We start from the raw sequence: 21,047 nt of genomic DNA, 5'->3' as shown, positions 1-21,047 counted from the left end.
ACGCATCAAGTATCACAAAGGTGCAGTCGCAGTGTTTACTTCTCTTTCTGCAGGCTTTCAATTTGCTCCGTCAGCACTCTCTCCTCCTGCCGCATGGCCGCCTGCTGATGCTCCGAGATTTCGGCAAACGAGTCGTCTCCTTCACTGCCGCTCTTCTCGATCAGCGGCTCGGCCACAGACGGGAGCCGCGGACTGACCGGAGGCGACGGCGTGTGGTAGCTCGCTCGCGGCACGCGGCCTCTTCCCTGAGAAACGAGTCAAGAGGCCGATGTTTTTATTCTCACCTGGTGAATACTACTTTACACTCCATTAAAGAAAACAAAAAAAAGCTCAATGAAAGAGGTTATTGTGCATCACATTTCACGCCGCGCACAAACAAACATGAAACGACCGACAGCACACGCAGCACTGATCCAACACAAATGATGAGACACAACGAGACACGAAGCGTACCTTTTTAGCCGCATGTGTCTGCTTTGAGCAAGTGAAAAGCAGAAAAGAAGGAGGAGGAATCAGTTTATATAAAGGTTGTGCAGCGCGGCAGATGATGATCACCCCTTTCTCAGTGAAGCTAGTGACAATAACAGTACTGTTATATAATGCAGATTTCATGTTTCACTGTCCTTTTTTGTCGCTCTACACTCCCCGCACTTATTTCAAATTAAAAACTTTTAATCAACTAAATAAATGTCTTCAGGTAATAAAAAAAAAATTGAAATTGTCGCACCTGACGTGATTTGTCACCTCCTAGTTTTTGAAATGGTGACAATGTAGCTCACACTACATCATCGGTCTTTCCTATTTTCACTTTCTCGAGAGTGTGACTTAAATAACAGCGATTTAGGGAATACTATCAGCGGTTTACTCCATATCCCAAGTAGCATAAGGCAATGCAATGAGCAGCATCTCGTGGCTTTCATCCACAGGAGAGAAACGGAAGCAGGGGACTGAATGAAGCGATGAGTCATGCTTTGGGGATGGAGAAGGCAGATCCGAATGTTTTGAGGGACTATGCAGAGGTCGGGCACCACAACAGCATCACCACCGGATGATAGTTTGGGGATGTAATCCACGGCGTGTGCGTGTATACATACCATAGTGCTCATAAATCTAACAGCTATTAGTACGGGTTTCTGGGTAAAGGAAAGGACAGGTTAGGGGAGACAATCTGGAGGAGAAAAACGGCCTACAAAGGCAAACAAATCATGGAAGGAGTTTTTAGGGTGTGAATCATTGCAAACAGCGGATTCTTCTGATAAAAGTGTACATTTCATCTCATTGGATCTTACCATCGACCGTCGAATGATGGTCAGTCTGAGCTTGGCCTTATTCTCTGCAAATTCCAGGCTGTTGATGTCTTTTAGTCGGATTTTGTACTTATTCATCTGTTCACAAATGATAAGTTCTACGCACCTAAAGAGGGAAACAAAACCCCTTCAGAAGGACTGGAAATGCTTAACAACGTCACAGTAAAACACATGCTGGTATTGAATATTAGTCATAAGTACAAAGTGAATCCCACATTTTTAAATTAATTTATTTCTCAACTTTTAATAATGAAATCGGCAGCAAAAACGGTCCTATTAAATTATTAAATTTGAATTAAATGAATTACATTTTTGTCTTATATCTTATATTCCGCTGACTGATCTCGATTGGCCCGCATACAGTTTTGTCAGTTGCTCCCTTCCATGAAACGGACTTATTTAAGATCCACGTCGGCTCTCACGCCAGGCAGAGAATGCATCAGATGTACATGAAGTGTGTGTCCTTACGCGGTCGTCTTGCCGATGTCTTGGACGCTCTGCATTGGATCGATGGTGTCGGGGCAGCGCAGGATGCAGGGGGCAAACACGATCGCCAAGGCGTTGGCCGACATGCGGTTCGTGTCCTCTTGTAAGGCGATCCTGAAAAGCATCATTTCAGCGTTAGGTGATTCGACCGGTTGGGAGATCAATCTCAGCGTGAGATTAGCGTACTGGCCGGTTCCTACCTGACGAGATGAAATATGAGACGCTCGAGAGTGTTCAGGTGGGTTCTGCTTAGCTGGTCGACGACTGAATACACTCCTCTGACCGTCTCCTTTTTATCCCGCAACGCTGGGGAGGCAAATCACACGGCAGCGAAGGCGTGAACGTCAAACGTGATGCCCGTTAAACCCGAAACACAGAGCGCGTCCCTTACCCATGGCACGTATGAACTCCTCGTACAGCTCAAAGGTCATCAGAGGGTTAGGCAGGTCCCTCAGCCACTGCTTGAAGACGCTGGCGATGACGTGGATGTTGTAGTCGTCCAGGTTCATGCTGTCGACGTCTGTGTGGTCACAAGGAGAGTCGGCTGAGTTCTAAGCACCGTTTTTACGAGCGGCGGCCGCTTGTTCGACGCGTCTCTCCCGCTTCCTTCACCTGTGTCGAGTCCCTGCTTGAGTTCCTTGATTTTGTTGGTGGAGCCGGGTTTCCTGTAGATACCCTCGGTGTAGAGTCCGTGCATCTCGATGTAGTTGATGAGCTTCTCCACCACCAGGGGCACCGTCCTCTCGTCGTTGGTCAGACGGGAAACCTCCACTCCGAACTGTCTGGAGGAAAGCTCTGGATCAAACTGGCGAGAGACAACAGACACACTCGGTTCAACACAAAAACAAAAATCGCACACGATATCGTGAAATGCTTTTAAGAACCGTGAACGTGTTTAAAGCGCTTACGTCAGCGTATTAGGTTGCAGTACTTACGCCACCTACTTTAATTAAACCCACGGAAAAAACAATCCGTGTCTTGGGACACCGCTGTGCACAATATGGCCGACTCACCTTCTTGCTGCATTTGTTGGTCGTCTTCTGGCAGCACTTTCTGTGGCAGGCGAAGCGGCACACTGGACACACACAACCAGAGGAATCAAACGCGTCATTCTCTCGCCTCCTCATCATTCAGCAAAAGTCAGTACAAGCAAAAATGACGTTGGCGTATTATCGCTCGCGAGGCCGACGCGCTGCCGGTCAGCAAGAGGAAAACATCCTGCGGGAATAAAGGACAAACTGTGTGGGGAGTATACGGCGCCCCAGACCCCATGAGTCCAGTTGAAAACAATCCGATTAAGGCTGAGGAGGCAAAAGGGGCGGAGCCAGACTGAGACTCAGACATGGTGAGTGTGTGTGTGTGTGTGTGTGTGTGTGTGTGTGTTAAGATACGTGTATTCTTTTGGTAGTTAGAACTGAAAAGTGGTAAAAAATAAATTAAGATACAATGCAATTATGAGCTTAATGATGAAAATATGACATCAAAGAATAAAGACTTTATTAAAGTAACCAAACAAAGTTCAACCAATTTGATCAATTTTCCGTCCTGCTCAAAACAGGATTACTTTGTTGTTTTTTTTAGTTCAGGTCCACCCGGTTCTTCATCAGTTGAGTCATCTGTGATGACGACGGGGTTCGTCAAACTTTCCTCCCCTCGGTTCAACAACTTCTTTCACCTCGTTCTTTACAGCAGATTCCTGTGGTCACGTGACTGTGACAGTGATTTATACACGTGACCTTCACGGTGTGACTCCTCGGCTGATTCACGGTCTCTGTAGAGCTTTCATCGCTCAGTTTTACAGTGTTACTTACGGTCGTGTCAAGTAGAGAAATGTGACATTTCTTTCGTTTGTTGCATCAAACTAAATACTATTCACAGTGTTTTTTTTCTCAATGTTTGAGAATGTTCATGAACGTAAATTATCTTTATCACCAATTAATCTTTTCATGACTTAGCTAATAGAAGACAACGTAAATATTTTAAAAAGCTGTAAATGAGCTGGAAACAGCAAATATTGGGGAATTTCTGTCGTGACTTTGCTTTATTTTAACCTTCAAAGCCATCAGTGGCTTTCAAAACAAGCTAATATCTCAGATCCACCGTTGGAAAATCCTGTCTGCTAAATCCCCTTTGTGATATATTAAATGCACACTCACATTTGCACACGCACGCACGGTCCATCATCCAGATGAGCGAGGAGCAGTATTCACAGTACGTGGGGATGCTGTACTGGGTGGACTTGAAGATGTGGCCGTTATGCTCCTCCACCTGCAGAGGGCAGCAGAGCACAGCTTCAGCTGCAGCGCCGGCGGCGCATATTTTATTCACATTTTCTTAAGGTACCTTTTTCTATTCTGGTGGTCCGTGTATTTATATCTTGTTATTCCAAAACAGCAAATGATGGTGTTAAAGCTTTTAAAGTTTAGTCTTTATTCTGTCAGTGATCAATATCGAGTCCTAATTAACGGCGAGGATGAAGAGAGACTTACAATGTCTGGGTCCTTTTTCCTCCGTTTTTTGCGTTCAGGCTTAGGTACCTGCTGTGGAAAAAAAAACAAATATATGTTTAAACCTTTCTTTAGTGTCTTCACTGTGTATAAATGTATTATTAGGACATTTAAATCACATATTTTATAAGGACAACATCTTTAGAAAATAAACAATTTAGCTTTCAGGTTGAAAAAGTAAAAAAATGTAATTTAATTTAAAACACATTCAACTCCCTTTTTTGGAAACGCTACAATTAACACATGTGTATTTTTTTAAATCCATAGAGAATATAAAATAAAAGGAGCACAAATCCTCCTCTGCGTGTGCAGGCCGTGTGTCTCTACCTTGCTGGGTGTGCTGTCCAGAGGTTTGTACTCGGTCATGAACTCGTCCAGGAAAACCTTGAAGGTGTTGACCCACACGGTGACAGGAGACTCCCTCCAGTTCCTCTGCTCCTGTCGCATGGTCTTCTCCAAGATGTCCTCAAACAGAGCGTGGAGGTCTTTGTAGCGGATGCTCTTCCCATCATCCATCTGGGCAGGAAGATGACGATTACTACCAGTAATAACACTATGACTCAAATGTTTATAGAGGATTGTAAATGTACTTACAATACATTATAATATGCTTATATTGATGGATAACTTTAAGGCCTTCAACCAGACACTCAAAATGATGCATCATGCTTATTGTTATAGCCATTATGCATTAAAAAGCACTAAGTTCAAGCATCATAAAATATTAATAATCATTATGTTTTTTGACACAATTCGTCTGCAAGGATTGAGATACCTCTTAAATTCCTACAATTGTATTCATTTTTTCATAATGCGATACAATCCTTGTTAAGTGGTCATTGGGAACTTTAAGTACAGTAAAATAAATATAATTAAATGTATACAAGCATAAGTATTTGTTGTGCTTTAGTATCTTATATCAACTTAAAATAACTTCTAATAACGTAAAATAAATATAATTAAATGTATACAAGCATAAGTATTTGTTGTGCTTTAGCATCTTATATCAACTTAAAATAACTTCTAATAACGTGATACATTCTTACAGAGATTGTAATGCAAATATAAGAACCTCAATCATCCAACTGCATGTTAAAAATGCATCAAAGACATGTAAACATGGTGACAGCACTTACAGCGAGCGCTGTGGAGTAAGAGTTGAAGATGTTCTGACGAAATTCCTTCAGGGCCTTTTTAAAGACGACGTCCACCATGGTGTCCTTCTTGCTGTCCTCGTTGTCCAGGTCGTTGATCTGTGATACAAAGGCGAGCGCCGTGAACAATGAAAACACACGCATGGGCTCCATCTCTCGGTCAGGACTTTGAGCTGTTGACCGTCTTTCCGGTACCTTCTTCATGAGGAAGTCGTTCATGCTCCGGTAGTCGTTGGTGCAGGTGAGGATCTGCAGCGCGTCGTTCTGCCACTGGGCGGGCTCCAGGCCGGCGCTGCTGATCTTCACGCTGCGCCGCCGCTTCACCTTGGGAGACGGCTCCTTGTTCTCCTTCAGGTCTCTGAAGCCGCGATCGGGCATCGAGCCGGGGCTGCAGGGGGGCGACGTGTTCTCCTGACCTGCGGTGTGGGAAGGAGGAGGGGTTTGTGCGCGTGAGTGACATGAACTTCAGGAGCATTCAGAGACGGTTCTGTGGCATTTGCTTCAGGGGAACGCACCGTCTCCCAGCAGCGGCCCGGTTTCCCCGTAGTCTCCGTCCGGGGAATCGGCCCCGCAGATCAGCTTCTCTCTGGAGGTCTTCTTCTCCCCATACTTTGGCTTGGTCCAGAAACGAAGCCTACGAGCCCTGGCCAAACTTAAAAAGGAAAAAATTGAGATGAAAGATTAGAAAGCTTAAAGTCACAACGAGAAACTGGGAGGATTCTGGCGCTGTAAATAATTCATATAATGGCATTTTACAACAAGCTAAAAGTTCCTCACAGTTCCTCACTTTAACAATTCATATTGAAGCCACAGCATAAAAGGAAACACTTTTAGGCAAAACTGTGAGTGGCAGCAGTGCAGAGTTGAGGAACAAACCTTCCATCGTGAGAGTTTTTGCGCATGGAGTCCACTTTGACCAAATCTCCTGACGACATGGCTTTGTGGATCTTCTGTTGCTCCTCAGAGGTTGTATCCTGAAATTAATCATGTAGACATTACAACCTGAAGCCAAGTTCAAGCCATCACAAACCTGGAGCCTCGTAATGGTGACATTATAAAGCTAAAACGCAACAAATAACACATTTACGTACAAGACAAATTCCTAGGAAAACAGCAGTTAAAAGGCAGAAGGATTGCGTTAAAAAGATGTAGACCATCGAGAGTGAATGGTGACCTTTCCCAAGGATTCCAGAGGTCTGACTGGTGTCTAGTGCTAAGAGAGGAAACACAACCAAGTGACGTGCAAACATTGTTAACAACCAGGGTGAGGAGAAGTTGCCGTTGCAGCTGAAAGAGAAACCAACGGTGTTAGAAAAGAAACTGAGCTAACGGGTTAGTATTGAAGGGGGAACATTTGAAAGGCACTCGGATGGAAAGTGTGCTGAAGCTCAGATCGAGTCGGTGGTGTAGACCCATGCTGTCTCTCCGTGGGGGGGTTAGAAATGTCAAAGAGAAGCCGCGCCTTAAGGGCGCACGGGGAGGGGGTGGGGGGGAGGCCACCGGTGGCTTGGATGGCGCCCGTTACCATTTCAGAGTCACTGAAACAGGACTTCATTAAGCCCGCGTCGGCGGCGCTCGGTTTGGGGAAGGGCAGACTGCTGTGGCGGGGGACGCCGTCGTCTTCGTAGTCAGCCTCGTCCGAGTCGCCCCCAACCGAGAGGGAGGGGGCGCGGGTGAGGAAGTCGGAGCGGGTTCGTGCCATTCTGACTTTCTTTTTTTGGCCCGCTCTGCCAACCTGGAGTTTCATCAGAAGTTACAACAGCGCGTTTTTAAAAAAAGGACTGCAAAAGAGCCGCAGTGCACATTGGTCTTCATGTAGGTCGGCTGTGGCGTTTTTAAGGTGTGAGATTTGGGGCCGAAAAAGAATAATTATTTAATTCACGACATGACATGCTTTGCTCTGCAGAAGGGAAGAGGAGCTTGCTTACGTCCCGAGTTTTCGCCCCTTTACAGGGCTTGGAGACGGGGGGCGGAGCTTCTCTGGGAATGGCTGCAGGCGTTAGTTTGGAGGCCGCTTCACTGTCGAACCTGCTGAGAAAACAAACGTAAATGCATAATGTCGAAAAATGGAAAGCAATGGGATCCTAATAGATCATTTATAAAGTCAAAAGAGCAAGAATGTCAATGAAAATGTACTTAATACAAACTAACAGATTTGCATATTTTTCTGTAATCAAGTACTTTTAAGTAAATCATCATCAAGTGTCTGCAACAACGTATCAAGTAAGAAGCGTTCGTATCACGCACTTAGTACTCTAGATGGGACGTGAATATTTCACATTACTGATTCATTCTAGTTATCCATCTACTTTATATTAAATAAAAACTTTTTTGACCCATTGAACTTATTTTTGTGGATTTTTATAGTGGTGCATTGGGTCATTTGTATAGTTTTAGTAAAGTTTTCCTCCAGATACATTAAACACTTTTGAGATTTGTTTTCATATTTTGTATTTAGCCTATTTATGGATCTAAACTTTACAATTTAAAATAATTTATTTTTATGCACCTAAAAAATAAAACCCCTGTGATTAAAATCCTGGTTCTTATAAATAAACAAAAAAACATACTACATAACAACAAAAACCCATTAAGCAGGCAAAATAACTCAAATGTAATAATAAATATAAGTTTATGCGTCAGTTACTCACTTTGTAAACGTCACTTTGTCCGTTGGAGAGAAGAAGATTTTGCCTTTTTCCTTCAAACCAACTGTTGGCCCCTGATCACTTGGCGTCTTCCTCGCCGCCGCTCTCGCTCTGATCCCGCCCCTTTCTTTGGACTGCAGCGTGAGTTTTGGCGCCCAGCCTTCGGCAGCGGGCCCGCTCCCTTTGCGTCGCTCCCTGGGAACAGAGGCGGGGGGCGGGGGCAGCTGCGGCTGCGGCTGCGTCTCGCCGGGGCGAGAGCGCGCCGGCGGGACGGTGGACTCCGAATGCGTCCTCGGGTGAGGCGCGAGCCCCGCCGCCCTCTCGATCAGCAGCGAGCTGGGCCTGCGGCGCTCTCCGGGGCTCCCGACGTCCTCGCCGGCGCGGCGGCGGCTCTGCTGTATCTTCTGCAGCGCTTCCTCTCGCTTTTTCTCGAACAGGTCCCTCTCGCTCTGAGCTAAGAAGAGACGCTGTTGCTCCAGCGCTTCTTTCTGCTCTCTGATCTTCTCCATCATCTCCTTCTCGTTCTGCTGCTGCAGGTTACGCTGCCTCGCCTCCTTCTCCTCGTTCAGTCGCACCAGCTTCTCGATGAGAAACTGGTCGGTCTGAGGGACGGAGGTGGGGACGGGAGCAGGGTGGTGTCTCCACCCCTTCTGAGCCCCCGGGTCTACGGGCGGAGGGGTGAGACCCCTCAGCTCTGGGCTCATCGGCGATTCTTTCTGCATGCTGATGATCACCACCACCGGTTGCCGCGGTGACTCCCGCCTCTCTTTGACAAGCTCGGGGACGTCGGCGGTGTCTCTGGAGGCGGCTGCCTCCGTGTTCCGTTCGGGCTCTCCAGCGGGACGAAGGGAGACGGCCGCGCCGCCCTGACCAGCGGGGACGTAAAAGGTGGGGAGGTGGTTCTCGATCCTGGTTCTCGAGGCGGCCGTGGGATCCCGCCGCCGGCCTCGCTCGGCCAGCGCGTCCGTGCCGCGTGGGCTCGACGGGGCCTCCTCCGCACCGGGCTCAGGTACCGGAGCTGCCGAAGCGACGGGGGAGCAGAGGTCCTCGCTGTCGGTCACCTCCTCCACGGCCCGGGGCGCCTCGTCGTCCATGCTGAGCAGCTCGAAGCTGCCCTTGGAGCTCTGGCTGTCGGGCGTTCCCTGTGGCGAACGGGGAGGCGGCGTTGCCGGCGCAACCAGCTCCACGGACCAGCGGCGCTCCTCCGACGGGGAGGACGCTCCCCCGCCGGTCGCCCGGACCTTGAGGAGCTCCAGGCTGAACTTGGCGTGCTCCAACTCCCTCATCCGCCGACTCTCCCTCTTGGCCCGAGTGGTTTTCTGGCTGGGCTCCTCTAAAGTTCTGGGCCTCTCTCGCACCACCACAGTGGACGTCTGGATGGGGTCCGATGACTCGCCTGGGGGACCCTCTCCTGCCCCAGCGTGCTCCCCTCCTCCTTCCTCATCAACGGCGCCCTCGTGGCTGCTCGGGATCTGGAGGCTCCGTTCTCGCTGCTCGTCGGAGCGATCCTCCCACGTGCTGAGGTCCAACCCCATCACCCTCTCCGTCGGCTCCTCTTCCGGCGACGGACTCAGCCGGCCATTCTGCCGAGCAAGCAGCGTCTCCTGCCGCTCCGTCTCCTCCCGCAGCCGCTGTTCTCTCAGTTGCTCGAAGCTGCCAATCAAGAAGCCGTGGTTACAACTTGAGCTGATGTCAAACTAGTTCCTACTGCTACCATCGAGAGTATTGACCAAAGTTTCAAAAGTCTGGCGCTGAACAATGACCGAACACGCGACAGCAGGAGCCGCCTCAAAAGATGAATATGGCCTTTCACCAGCTACACCAGCTATTTCCACAGTGCTTAAGCTTTAAAAAACACTGTTTGCTTGTGATGAACTGAATGGAGGAGCTCGTGCTCGGGAACAGTGTGGCTCACCTCCGCCTGGCCAGGAAGCCTCTGCCGGTCGCCTGTAGTTGCGTCACGGCGGCGTACAGACGCAGGTAGGCGTCTCTGGCTTGATGACAGCGCCAGGCCGTCTGGATGACCGTGGCCGCCGTGCCGCGGCGGCAGAGCCATGACCTCCACGCCCGCTGCAGCACCAGGGCGGCCTCCCTCCACAGCCGGAGCCTGTGACGCTCCCTGAACCCCCGCCAGTGCGTCTGCAGACACAATGCCGCCCCCTCCTGGACGCCAGGGCCATAATCCTCTGTGGGCCGGCACAAACGCCACCACTTCTGCGAGGAGAAGATGATGAAGTATTAGTTTTAATAATAGTCAAAAGTTATATTCACGTATGCATCTTTATGCATTCGCATTTTTCTGGACTTAAAAACTTTGATTTGAAAAAAAAAGTTGATTTGATCGGAAATTGAGTAGGACGTTCACGCAGATTTCAAATTAAACTTAAATTAATTTCCAGTAGAAATAAAATAGGAATTAAAATAAAATGCCAGAAGACACCTTTTGGTAATCAAATATCACCTTTAGTGCTGCATTGAGGTAGGATTGAACAACATTATTACCAATATCTTTCTGATAAGTATTGCATAATCATAATAAAATGATAATTGACGCAATGAACCTTTAAACTTTAAAACGCGTGGGCCGTACCTGGATGCAGGTCGCTGCTTCTCTCATTCTCACAAACTGCTTCCTCTCCAGCAGCGCTCTGAACCGCCGCTGCAGCGCAACGATGCGTCTGAGCACCTCGGCGTGGAGGACGGCCTGGAGCCGCTGGCGCTCAGCCTCCCGGAGGAACACCTGAGGGGAGGGACCACGATGGAGTCAGTGCAGGGCAACGCGCGCACACACACACACACACACACACGCGTGCACACACACACGCACGCACACTTAATGAAGAAGGCGTTGTTAATGAGATGCACCAACTTACTACTCACACACAAAGCTCAGAGACCTCTGGCCAGATACACGGCCACAACTATGTCAGGTATGATCCTCTAATTATATAGACAGCATCCCAGAGACGAGGACCCCCTCCCGACCCCCCACATCATCATGACTCATTCCTACCAACGGAGACCAAGTATGGGGCACTGGCCTCATTACGTCCTTTTATTCCCGAGGGAGGAAGCTTCAGGTAATATGAGTTTCTCCTCAACACCAAGCCTTCCCCATGTCTCAGAGCCTATTTATAGTTCCATTGAGAGGCAGCGGTTTAATGAACCTGCACAATATGAACCCCACATTATCTTTAGTAAATCATTTTCGGGTCGTGGACCGACATTTTCTGGATTCCTAACTGCCTCAACGTGCAATTTAACATGACATAGAACTAATAATACCATCCAGTATAATGAGCCTAAACATTTTCTTTTCAGCACTGAAGAGCTCGACTTTTACAATTTACAAAGTGAATCTATTCAACACAATGCACCCTGTACACATACATGCATATAATATATATCTATATAAATATGTACACAAACACATATACCTATATTATTTGTACAATGGATATATTTAGATATATATATCGATAGCATATTAACAGCACATGCCGCTTCACGCTGAGCTGTATTTGTTTGTGCGTGGAGGAAGCAGGGCGGAGGGTAAATACCATCGTCTTTCCCACTTGGTACCCATCTGCTTGGAGGTCCAGCTGGTCCAGGCTCTGCTGGATGCCGTCTCTGGTGGCCCTGGCGCGCTCCGGGAGCAACACACTGAAGTGATGGATAAAATCCTATCAGGAAGACACGATGGACAGGTGTTAATGAGAAGCGTGCGTGTTATCCTTCAGTGTCCTGAGTGTGTTTCCACATTTCATGGATTGTGGTTCCACGAGCAGAAAGATAAAGAGTCACGAGCTGCAACATCAAATGGAAAGCAAACAAGCAGCTACACTTAAAAAATTTTAAAAAATCTTTCTTGCTGCTACACCAGAAAGTAGAAATATATATATATCTATAAAACAATATTTCTCTGTTAGATTTTATTAATATTTATGAAAGCATACTACTGATACTACTACTACTACCACCACACTGCATTTACTTGGTGTTGAAATATCATGATATTATGTCTATATATAAATAAGTGAAGTTCAAACAGGCTGAAAAGAGCAAATACCGGTTTCTGTTCTCAGTCTAAGGGCCCAGGAAAACTATAACAATATATCTTTAACAATGTAACTTTAAGATATGAAATGTGTCTAATATGAAGAACAGAGCAGGCCAACATTGTGTAATGTTTGTTTCTGTGCCAAGAGGTTAAAAGTAATAATAATAATAACAACAACAACAGGTAATTATAGATCTAGTGTTTAAACTAGTATGTGTAATATATGGATGATAGATTGCAATTTATTAGAAATATACTCCAGCTATTTTCTAGTTCCTTTTTTAGATGATACAGCTTTGGCATATTTCTAATAAATGGCCAAGATTTTACCATCTGTGCTGAAGTTTCTCCCCCCAGCGGGGCAGGACAATTCGGGAGGGGCTGAAAGTGAAATAAAAAACTCCGGCGAGGCCCATGTGGTTTCAGCTAGAAGTCCATATTTGCAGGGGTTTGAACATCATGACATAAATATGCTGAACTCCCACTCTTCAGACTGAGCCCCATTGTCTGAATTCAATACACTCGGGGCTGCAGGGGGGCGGGGAGGGAAACAGATGCTGTGTTTATACAATTACAAGCATGGGGAGTGCTTCAGAGAGCCAAGCACAATGGAGAGGCTCTGTCCCGAAGAGGCTGGAAGCAGCAGACTCCTCCACAGTGATACCATGCCCGAGATATTTGTCATTAGTGCTGACCGCAGCACTAAATGTGTTTGGGGTGGGTGTGGGGGGGGAAGACGGTCCGGGGTGAGTTGGACCGCGGAGCGAGGGTGGAGCAGCCAACGAGTGGCCAGGTGACCTCATGAAGATCATTTAAAGAACGTAAAGTGTGTAGAGTGTGCAAAGCCGTCATCAGGGCAAAGGTAGGCTAAAATATAAAGTTATTCATTGAGCTTTTTTTGAATCCACATAAACCTTCATGTTACTTCACAGTTTTGATGTCTTCCGTATTAATCTAGAATGTAGAAATAAAGAAAATCCATTGAATGAGAAGGCGTGTCCACGCTTAAAAAACGTGATCTGCACAAATGACACAAAATGGGCATTCAGGAACCACGGAATGGAAACTAATGGAAGAGATGTGAGCCACTCCCAAGCGCCCTCCGTCCAAAGACTCGCTTCCAGCCTGCATTAAAACTGGATCGCCGTCATTAGTCATGCGGCTCTTTATCGCGGGGGATGACATCATCGCGAGGGGAGCCAATGTGGTTAAGACACCTCGCCTTGCCGCCTAACTGAATTACTGCGCGCACTGCATTCGCTTTAAAATGATTTGTTTTCCTGGTGCGTGTTACCTTGAAGCTGTACTTGATGTTGTAGCCCGACAGTCGGATGCGCACCGTCTCCAGCATGCCGGTGTAGCGCAGCTGCCTCAGCACCAGGTCGTCATTGAACCTTAAGGGCAGCTGGGAGAGAGAGAGAGGGGAAACGGGGAAAAGGACACATGGCAGAGGTCACGGAGGGGAGGGAAATGTTCAAACTCTAACAAAAGGAAACGAAAAATGCTTGGTGAACAGCAGTCCGGAGCGAGCACGCGGTACCTTGTCAGCGTTGGAACGGATGCACTTGACGAAATAGGGCTCGGACTGACCCAGAGTCTCCATCAGCTTATTGAGGGAGGCCTGGGGGAGAGACGAGAGACCGAGCGGACGTTAGATTCGACGCAAAGAGGAGCGCTCTGCTTGCGTGGCTCCGTCGTGGTTTTGGTTTTCGCAGGCAGAAGTCAAAATCAGACGTGAATAACTGCTCGGAACATCCAGTAAATCTCTTGGCTGCAACATTCAAGTCGCTGCCCGGGATCATAAATACGAGAAATATGTCCATGTAAGCATGTGGTTCTGCAAGCAATCATTGCGTGTGTGTGTGTGTGCATAAACAAATGCACATGTATGTCAGCAGCGTGTGTGATGATTCAGTGGAAGGCAGGAGGTATTCAGTCTGCTCCTCCTCCTCCTCTTCCTCATCCTCCATGGGAGATTAAAGCAATCAGCGGAGCACAGGATGTGGGAAGTGAAGTCATCCACACACACACACACACACACACACACACGGAGGCCAGAGGGGCCGCGGAACTCAGTCAGAGCAGAAGGAAAGTAACGTGGGGGTTTTCTATGCTATTCCGAATGCTAAATGTAGAGGCCAGTTATATCAATGTATTTCAGGTCCAGAGGAAGACAATAGTCTTCTGTAAAACGCTAAAAACAGAGTCAAACAGACTTTGAACGGGCCTTTTTACTTTATTCTTGGGTCTCATCTGCCACTAGGAGAACATGAGGGAAACGTGCAGTACAAAAGGAAAACATTATACTTTGTCACCAACATTTTTTTTCATGAAACATTTACTTTTTTGGTCTTAAATTCCCAGACATGATGTCAGACACTTAAACCCTGTGTGTGTGTGTGTGTGTGTGTGTGTGTGTGTGTGTGTGTGTGTGTGTGTGTGTGTGTGTGTGTGTGTGTGTGTGTGTGTGTGTGTGTGTGTGTGTGTGTGTGTGTGTGGGTGAGACAGGCGCAGAGACGGAGGGTAATCTGTGAAAGCACCCACTTTGTTTTTAGCGTATTCACAGCTGGAGGGAGATTCTCGGGCTGATCTCATTGCTTTGAGAGCAGCGAACGGCGCCGTACTGCTGTGTGTGTGTGTGTGTGTGTGTGTGTGTGTGTGCGTGTGTGCGTCTGACCTGGAACTGGGCGCTGATACTGGGCGGTTTCTTCTTCTTGTGCAGGTGAAGCAGCGACTTGGTGATGCGGTCGTGAAGCGTCAGGTTGCTGAGGTACTTCAGGGACTTGACGTTCAGTAGATGCTGCGGGTGAGAGGTCAGAGTCAGCGGATAGCGCAACGCCACGTGGAAAACTCATGGAGGCGAATTAAAGACGTCCCCGACCGTACCTTCGGAAGAACGGGCTTAGATTTGTAGGTTTTGTTCCTCCTGGTTGTGAAAAATGAAGAGAACAGCAGGTGAATATACGTCTTTTTGTTTTGGAAATCCGGTGAGAAAGATACTTTGAAGTAAAAGGGTCAACAAAGCGCTGAATTAAAATTGCAAAAGAAATTCTTCCCAAGCGGCTCATACTGCGGCCAATAAAAGTGGGACTACGTTCTCCCCTCCGGAGGGAGGTCAGAGGTCGGGGTCGGCCGCAGTGAGCAGCTGGTGGGAATGCGGCTGCGATCACTGCGGGAGACAAGGCGGCGCAGATGTTTCCTGACACCGAGGCCGACCTGTGCTCGCTCAGTTTGGCGGACGCCTCGGGGGCCTCGACGTACGCGGCGCTGACCAGCAGAGTCACGCGGCGCTGCGTTTCGGTGACAGAAGCTCAAAGAGAAACAGGAGGAGATAGAACTGACATCAGGATGTCGTGGGCCCGCTCCAGGAGTTTGCTGCTGGCAGAGTTGACGAAGATGCCGTCTCCCTCCGCCGGCGAGCGGCTCCTCCGGCCCGGGCGCCCGTTCCAGCCGAGGCTCGGAGAACTCCTTCGGGGCAATAACACGAAACCTTACTTGAGTTTAGGAGTTACAAGATACTTTCTCATGAATACATGTTGTAATCGTAATGAATAAATACAATGAAGTTAATGTAAAGTTTTATTTTAGTGGAAATCAATCTGACAATTTCCAATATTCCTCCTCCCTTTATTTTTTTAAAATTCGGCAGAGAATCCAGTGCTACTAAGGAGTTCATTCTTTAAATCTCTTTTTGGTGAGGGGCAAAGATATGAAGCACATGGCCAACAGGTGGTGAACATTGAGTCAGTTTACAGGTATTGATCGAATCTGAGAGCCACACCTCCTCGCGACTTTTCCACACGTCACTCAAGCAAATAACAAACTGGGATGTTCCACCTCAAACCTCAAACCCTCTTCTCCCATACGATGTAACTTTTGTACGGGAGAGGCTGGACTTCGCACCTCGCACATGATCTAAACCTCAGACCTCGAGGTGGAACCCTAACCAAGCTGCCCAGAAGACAAGCGGTTAAAACCATCCACCGGTCTGAGCCGGTGCAGCCCGGAGGAGAGGACGAGGGAGGAGGAGGCTGCTGGAGAAGCAGTGACCTCCTACATCACCGAATACACGCCGTTTATCAGCCGCTCTTTGGTTTTTACGTTTACTAGAATCTCTCCTGCGGAGTCAGAAGCCGCGCGCACACTGTGGCGCACGGAGAGGTTTGGTAGCTCGTACTGCGTTATTAGCGGGAGGTTGAGTCATTTCCTGCAGGGGAGGGGAAAAAAAGCAGGTGGGAAACCAGCAAGCGGGGCGGCATCCAAACGCACGATGAAAATGAAAGTTAAACCAAACACAGAGTGTGCGGAGCTCCATGTGCGGGCGCAGCCGGTTGGGTTGAACGTGATGTTTGTTTACCTTATCTAAGACGGAAAATACAGATGTGTGAAAAACGTTTAAGCTAAAAAGAGAGCAGATCTACAAAGCTCCAGTGTGTTTGTGTAAATGAAAGCCTTTGGATGTGTATTTACCTTTGGGTTTATATCTCGTGTATAAGGGGCTTTATTGAGAATGAAATAACGTTTCACACCACAACGTGCTGCAGGAGCAACCAGCAGGAATCCTCCGTTAGCATCTGGCCTATAAAGCAGACCAGAGACAGAGCGAATGTCTCCCCAGTGGACCATTGATCTGCAACGCGCTGTTCGTCCCCCCCCCCCCCCCCCCGAAGCCCCTCTGAGGGCCGGCAGCGCTCCGTCCGGCAGACGAGCGGCCTGCGGGGACCCGCTGCTCATCATCGCTCCGCGTGCACGCCGCTCCACTGCACAGCTGCAGCTTTACATCACCGAGGAAGCGGCTGCACGCGGCTCAGAGGCCGCTAGTGGACGAGTGCGTAATGTAAGACAGAGAGAGAGAGAGAGAGAGAGAGAGAGGGGGGGGGAGGCCAGAAGGTTGCTAAATCACATTAAGTGTGTGGGGGGGGGGTTAAAGGCTCCGGACTGAGCTCCTGTGTAACAAAAGCCGTCCTGTACGCGCCGCTCTGCGCCACCAGTCGCTGTCGTGGGCCACTAATCTCACAGCTAATTAGAGGAGGTGGGGGTGGGGGGGGGCAGCGCTCAGGGTCACAGCACTTACTCGTATTGTTTTGTGGGGAACGTTTTTGCTTGGTTGTTGAGAGAAGAAACGAATATTTTTTTGTGCCATTTCAAAGGGTCTCTTTGACGCACGCGCGTGTGATGACACGCTAAGAGACGCCCTGCAGGCCACGAGGTGAAGGCTTCCACACATGAAACACCCGCCGGTCCAACCGAGGACCTTTGCTGCAGGTCGTTTCCCCCGGCCCCCCGTTTCCTCTTTTCACACTTGATGAATAAGGGAATAAAATGGTGGAAAGAAATCAGCAAAAAGTATTTAAGAAGTTCTTTCTGCCCGATACCGTCCAGCTGAACATGGCTGAGTAGAGCTTAATAGTATAAATTAATATTTGTAAACTGTTTTGTTCTTGCTTGTCTTTTCTTATATAAAGATGATATGAATAAATAACACAAAGAACCAGAAGTGACCATGAACACGTTTCCATGTTCAGCTTGTAACAGACTAGTTTCTTCGGTACTATTTTAATTCACTGTACAGGTGAAAATAAATAAACAACTGGACACTTATAATGCTCAGCTGCTGAGGGGTGTGATACGTGTTTAACTGTTAATTAATCATTTGTACTCACAGTACATTGAGTCATCTGGAGGACTTGGCCTTGAGTTCTGCGTGTATATCCAATATTTATTGAATGATTTTGCACATATTGGCACAAATCTCATCGAAAGTTCACTGCTCTTAAATTTGAATCCAATACATTTATGTTCAGTATATAATTTTTTATTTTCAATGTAATTTCCTTTTTCGCAGCTTTCGTGTTGATTATTTTAATGTAAATCCTTTAATAGTGTTATTTGTTTGTCTATAAAAAAAAAAGGTACAATACTTATTGCATACATTTAGTTTTTTCATATTATTTTCTATTCAATATTTATCTTTAAAGCTGTTGTAGGTGAAAACCTCCTCAGTTTACCGGATTCAATCTCTTACCGGGGCGACTTCTCGTTGACGGTGTTGCTTCCCTGGAGGTCTGAGAGCGGCGTGCGTGGACTCTTTCTGCTCACACCTGATCACAAACACACAGGTTGGCAACGCGTGAAGGAACACAAAACCTCACACTCACACACACACACACACACACACACACACACACACAGACACACACACACGACAAACATCCAAACCCCTTCCAAGCAAAACATGTGTTATTGCAGTGAGAGGTTTTGTGCCTTTTTACTGGAATACGATCTACTGCAGATGATTTCATGTTGGAAAAAGATCCGGGAAGTTAATAGTGAGTTTCTCTTGTTAGTGTCGAATTATGGAAGATGATACTGAGTTAATGCAGGTTTGCGTTAAACATTGATTGGTTATTTGAGTTACCAACATTTAAAACAACTTTGTTCCACAATCGTTTGTACAATGAAGCACAGCAGGCAGTCACTATGAAGGTTGGATTAATGAGAAATAAAGAATACTACGTGAAAAGCCTCCAGCTACGGCTCTGAATTCAATCAGAGAACTCTACAGTGAGTCTTATCCTACTTTTAAAAAAAAAAGAGCAAATTTTCAGGTGGCCGTATACCGTTTTCAGTTTCATCACTTTTTACAACATGTTCACTCTCTTCTGGAGCTGCAGGGTGGCAAAAAAAACAAGAAGACACAAACACATCCGAGTGTCATGAAATGTCTGCAGAGGGAAAGGGACGCTCAGTGTTCATATCCCCGCCACTGGCGTATGTGGTACTAGTGGAGGGCAAAGCGGGCTCATTTCAGGGTTGTGCTGTGGTGGAAGAGCAACTACACCCCCTGCCCCCCCCCCCACCCAACACAGACAGGACAACACAGTGCAGCTGTGTGACAAAACATAAAGTGATGGACACCCGGAGGTTTGGCCGCATTGTTTCCCCCACAGAACCAAATCAACTGATTTCAGCGGAAGTGACGCAGTGGCCCCGAAGCACCAGAACAACATGCAGCACGAGACCGAGGACGCACGCATGCAGGCGCATGAGGAAGAGGGAGTAGGGCGGCAGAGGGAGCGGAGACCAACAAGCATCTAGTCTACTGATGGAAAGTAAGAGTTGTAAATCAAATCACGGAGCGGAAAATAAAAGCTTTCTCTTTTTAGGTTTGAATGATGGTTTGGATCGCTTAAGGCTCGACTTTGGCTGCAGTGCAGCGCAGTAAAGTTGGCGATGTTGGTCAGCCTCGTCCCCAGCGGTTTTCCCCCCACACGAGAGGAAGGAGGAGTAGTGGTCGTATGGGCAGCCTTACTGTGCTTCTCCTCTTTGCACCTCTGCAGGATCTCTAAGCTCCTCTGATGCACAGGGTGCTGCAGAAAGCTAAAACTATCCACACTTTTCAAAACTGCACAGGGAGCAGCGTCATCATGCCCTTTGAGAAGCAAAACAAAAAGGAGAAACAAGAGACACACAAGAAAAAGAGTAGGGAGGGAAGAGAGAGAGAGAAACGACAGGTTAGACAGCGAAGAAGCAGAGATCAAGAGATGCAGTCGTCTACTGGAGAGATACCTGTGCAAGACTTCGGGAGACAAGATGACTGACATTCAAAACTGCGGTCGGTGGCAGCGTGTGACGTTTGTCATTGGAGTTGTGTGAGAAGGCGTCTTTTACACAATGGCCTTCTGGAGGTTTTCCTCTGATTCTAAACTCCTTGTGCTCTTTGACAAGGTGGGGCTACTTACAAAAAGGTCATTTTACTTTCAACTTGGTGATAATGTGAAAAAAAAATGAATTGGTCCAAAACACATTTTGCAGAAATGTGACAGCTTTCAATATCCTTAAAGGTCAGTTAGAAGGATTTCTAAAAGATATCGAAGGGTAAGCAAGAGACACACGCACAGCTCCTATCTTCACATGGGAACGTCTACATATAGAACCCAATGAGTGGGAAGGAGCAGAGTCCGGTTCATACGAAGGGAGCGCAGAGAAAAACATCTGGCGCCAACGTCTACAGCACATCGATCTACGGGAGGAGACGGCATTCGTAGGAAGCCAAAGCTGAGAGACACAAAGAGCCGGAGCTGCGGTAGAATACACGTCGGCACTACGCAGACACACACACACACGCACACGCACGACCCGACGGTCTCTACTGAAACACAAAGTACGGCAGCGCGAAGGCAAACTACGAGGAACCGAGCGGACTACGTTGCAACTGTGTGGCATGTGTGCACACAGAAATAAACGCTTTTATCACAAGCTCATTGTATTAAGAATCTTTCTAAGAAATGGTTTTACCAATTTGACTCGCTGTACCACAAATAACCTGCGATGCTCACACGCCATTCAGTGGAATCAAAGCGCTGTGCCGCTTCGCTCTTTCTTAAAAGATGTTGTGACACAATGGGGATTATCACACATTTATTTATTCGTAGAAAATTGCCGCTTTGAATGAATCATTTAAGCAAAAAGGAAACTATCTCAACACAAGCTATCTACTATCAATGGAGTTCTCCGTTCACGTGGCAGCTCACCGGTCTTCTTCTGCGTGTGTCTCTTCCCGGCCTCCCTGAAGGCCACCAGGGCCCTGAAGTAGGCTCGGAGCACCGCCCAGCGGAAGGTGGCCGACGGGTCGATGCCCATCAGGCCGCAGATGAAGGCGTTCTTGCTGCTCTTCAGCAAGGCGACGATGTCCGGACGCATGTGGTCCGTGTTCTTCTCCCTGAAGTCCTGCGAGGGCGATTTAAAAAAAAGAGACACGAGGACTTTAATGGAGCTTCCCGGCATCGGCACATTGACAGACGTCCAGAGAAAACGTGAAAGAAAGACGCTCTTCAGAAGCAGCTGAGAATCAAACAAACAACAGCAGAGGAGCATCAATAATG

General features: G+C 47.6%; 1 protein-coding gene across 29 annotated transcripts in view; it reads right to left on the bottom strand.

Moving 5' to 3' along the window:
* The window catches only part of myo9aa (myosin IXAa), a 68,474-nt gene that overhangs the window by 1,870 nt on the left and 45,557 nt on the right, over positions 1-21,047 (bottom strand). For 2 of the 29 annotated variants that reach the window (XM_040169364.2, XM_040169401.2), the window contains 31 exons: positions 20,697-20,892; positions 19,475-19,594; positions 18,783-18,830; positions 18,188-18,263; positions 15,505-15,630; positions 15,049-15,088; positions 14,840-14,962; positions 13,703-13,783; positions 13,457-13,567; positions 11,663-11,785; positions 10,693-10,842; positions 10,018-10,316; positions 8,106-9,755; positions 7,383-7,485; positions 6,980-7,189; positions 6,331-6,428; positions 5,970-6,106; positions 5,650-5,870; positions 5,437-5,553; positions 4,628-4,816; positions 4,283-4,333; positions 3,950-4,061; positions 2,807-2,868; positions 2,406-2,598; positions 2,185-2,313; positions 1,994-2,099; positions 1,776-1,907; positions 1,290-1,413; positions 1,095-1,133; positions 454-474; positions 40-245 (listed from right to left, as the gene is read on the bottom strand). In XM_040169364.2, the coding sequence (XP_040025298.2) occupies positions 40-245; positions 454-474; positions 1,095-1,133; positions 1,290-1,413; positions 1,776-1,907; positions 1,994-2,099; positions 2,185-2,313; positions 2,406-2,598; positions 2,807-2,868; positions 3,950-4,061; positions 4,283-4,333; positions 4,628-4,816; positions 5,437-5,553; positions 5,650-5,870; positions 5,970-6,106; positions 6,331-6,428; positions 6,980-7,189; positions 7,383-7,485; positions 8,106-9,755; positions 10,018-10,316; positions 10,693-10,842; positions 11,663-11,785; positions 13,457-13,567; positions 13,703-13,783; positions 14,840-14,962; positions 15,049-15,088; positions 15,505-15,630; positions 18,188-18,263; positions 18,783-18,830; positions 19,475-19,594; positions 20,697-20,892 (5,393 nt within the window). Of the gene's footprint in view, positions 1-39; positions 246-453; positions 475-978; positions 1,187-1,289; positions 1,414-1,775; positions 1,908-1,993; positions 2,100-2,184; positions 2,314-2,405; positions 2,599-2,806; positions 2,869-3,949; positions 4,062-4,282; positions 4,334-4,627; positions 4,817-5,436; positions 5,554-5,649; positions 5,871-5,969; positions 6,107-6,330; positions 6,429-6,979; positions 7,190-7,382; positions 7,486-8,105; positions 9,756-10,017; positions 10,317-10,692; positions 10,843-11,662; positions 11,786-13,456; positions 13,568-13,702; positions 13,784-14,839; positions 14,963-15,048; positions 15,089-15,504; positions 15,631-18,187; positions 18,264-18,782; positions 18,831-19,474; positions 19,595-20,696; positions 20,893-21,047 lie in introns of those variants that run through there. The other 27 variants (XM_040169391.2, XM_078085678.1, XM_040169406.2 and 24 more) reach the window with 24 other exon arrangements.

Source organism: Gasterosteus aculeatus, chromosome 12 (assembly GCF_964276395.1).
Source record: "Gasterosteus aculeatus chromosome 12, fGasAcu3.hap1.1, whole genome shotgun sequence".
NCBI classification, from domain to species: Eukaryota; Metazoa; Chordata; class Actinopteri; order Perciformes; family Gasterosteidae; genus Gasterosteus; species Gasterosteus aculeatus.
This window is presented reverse-complemented; position numbering and strand designations above follow the sequence as displayed.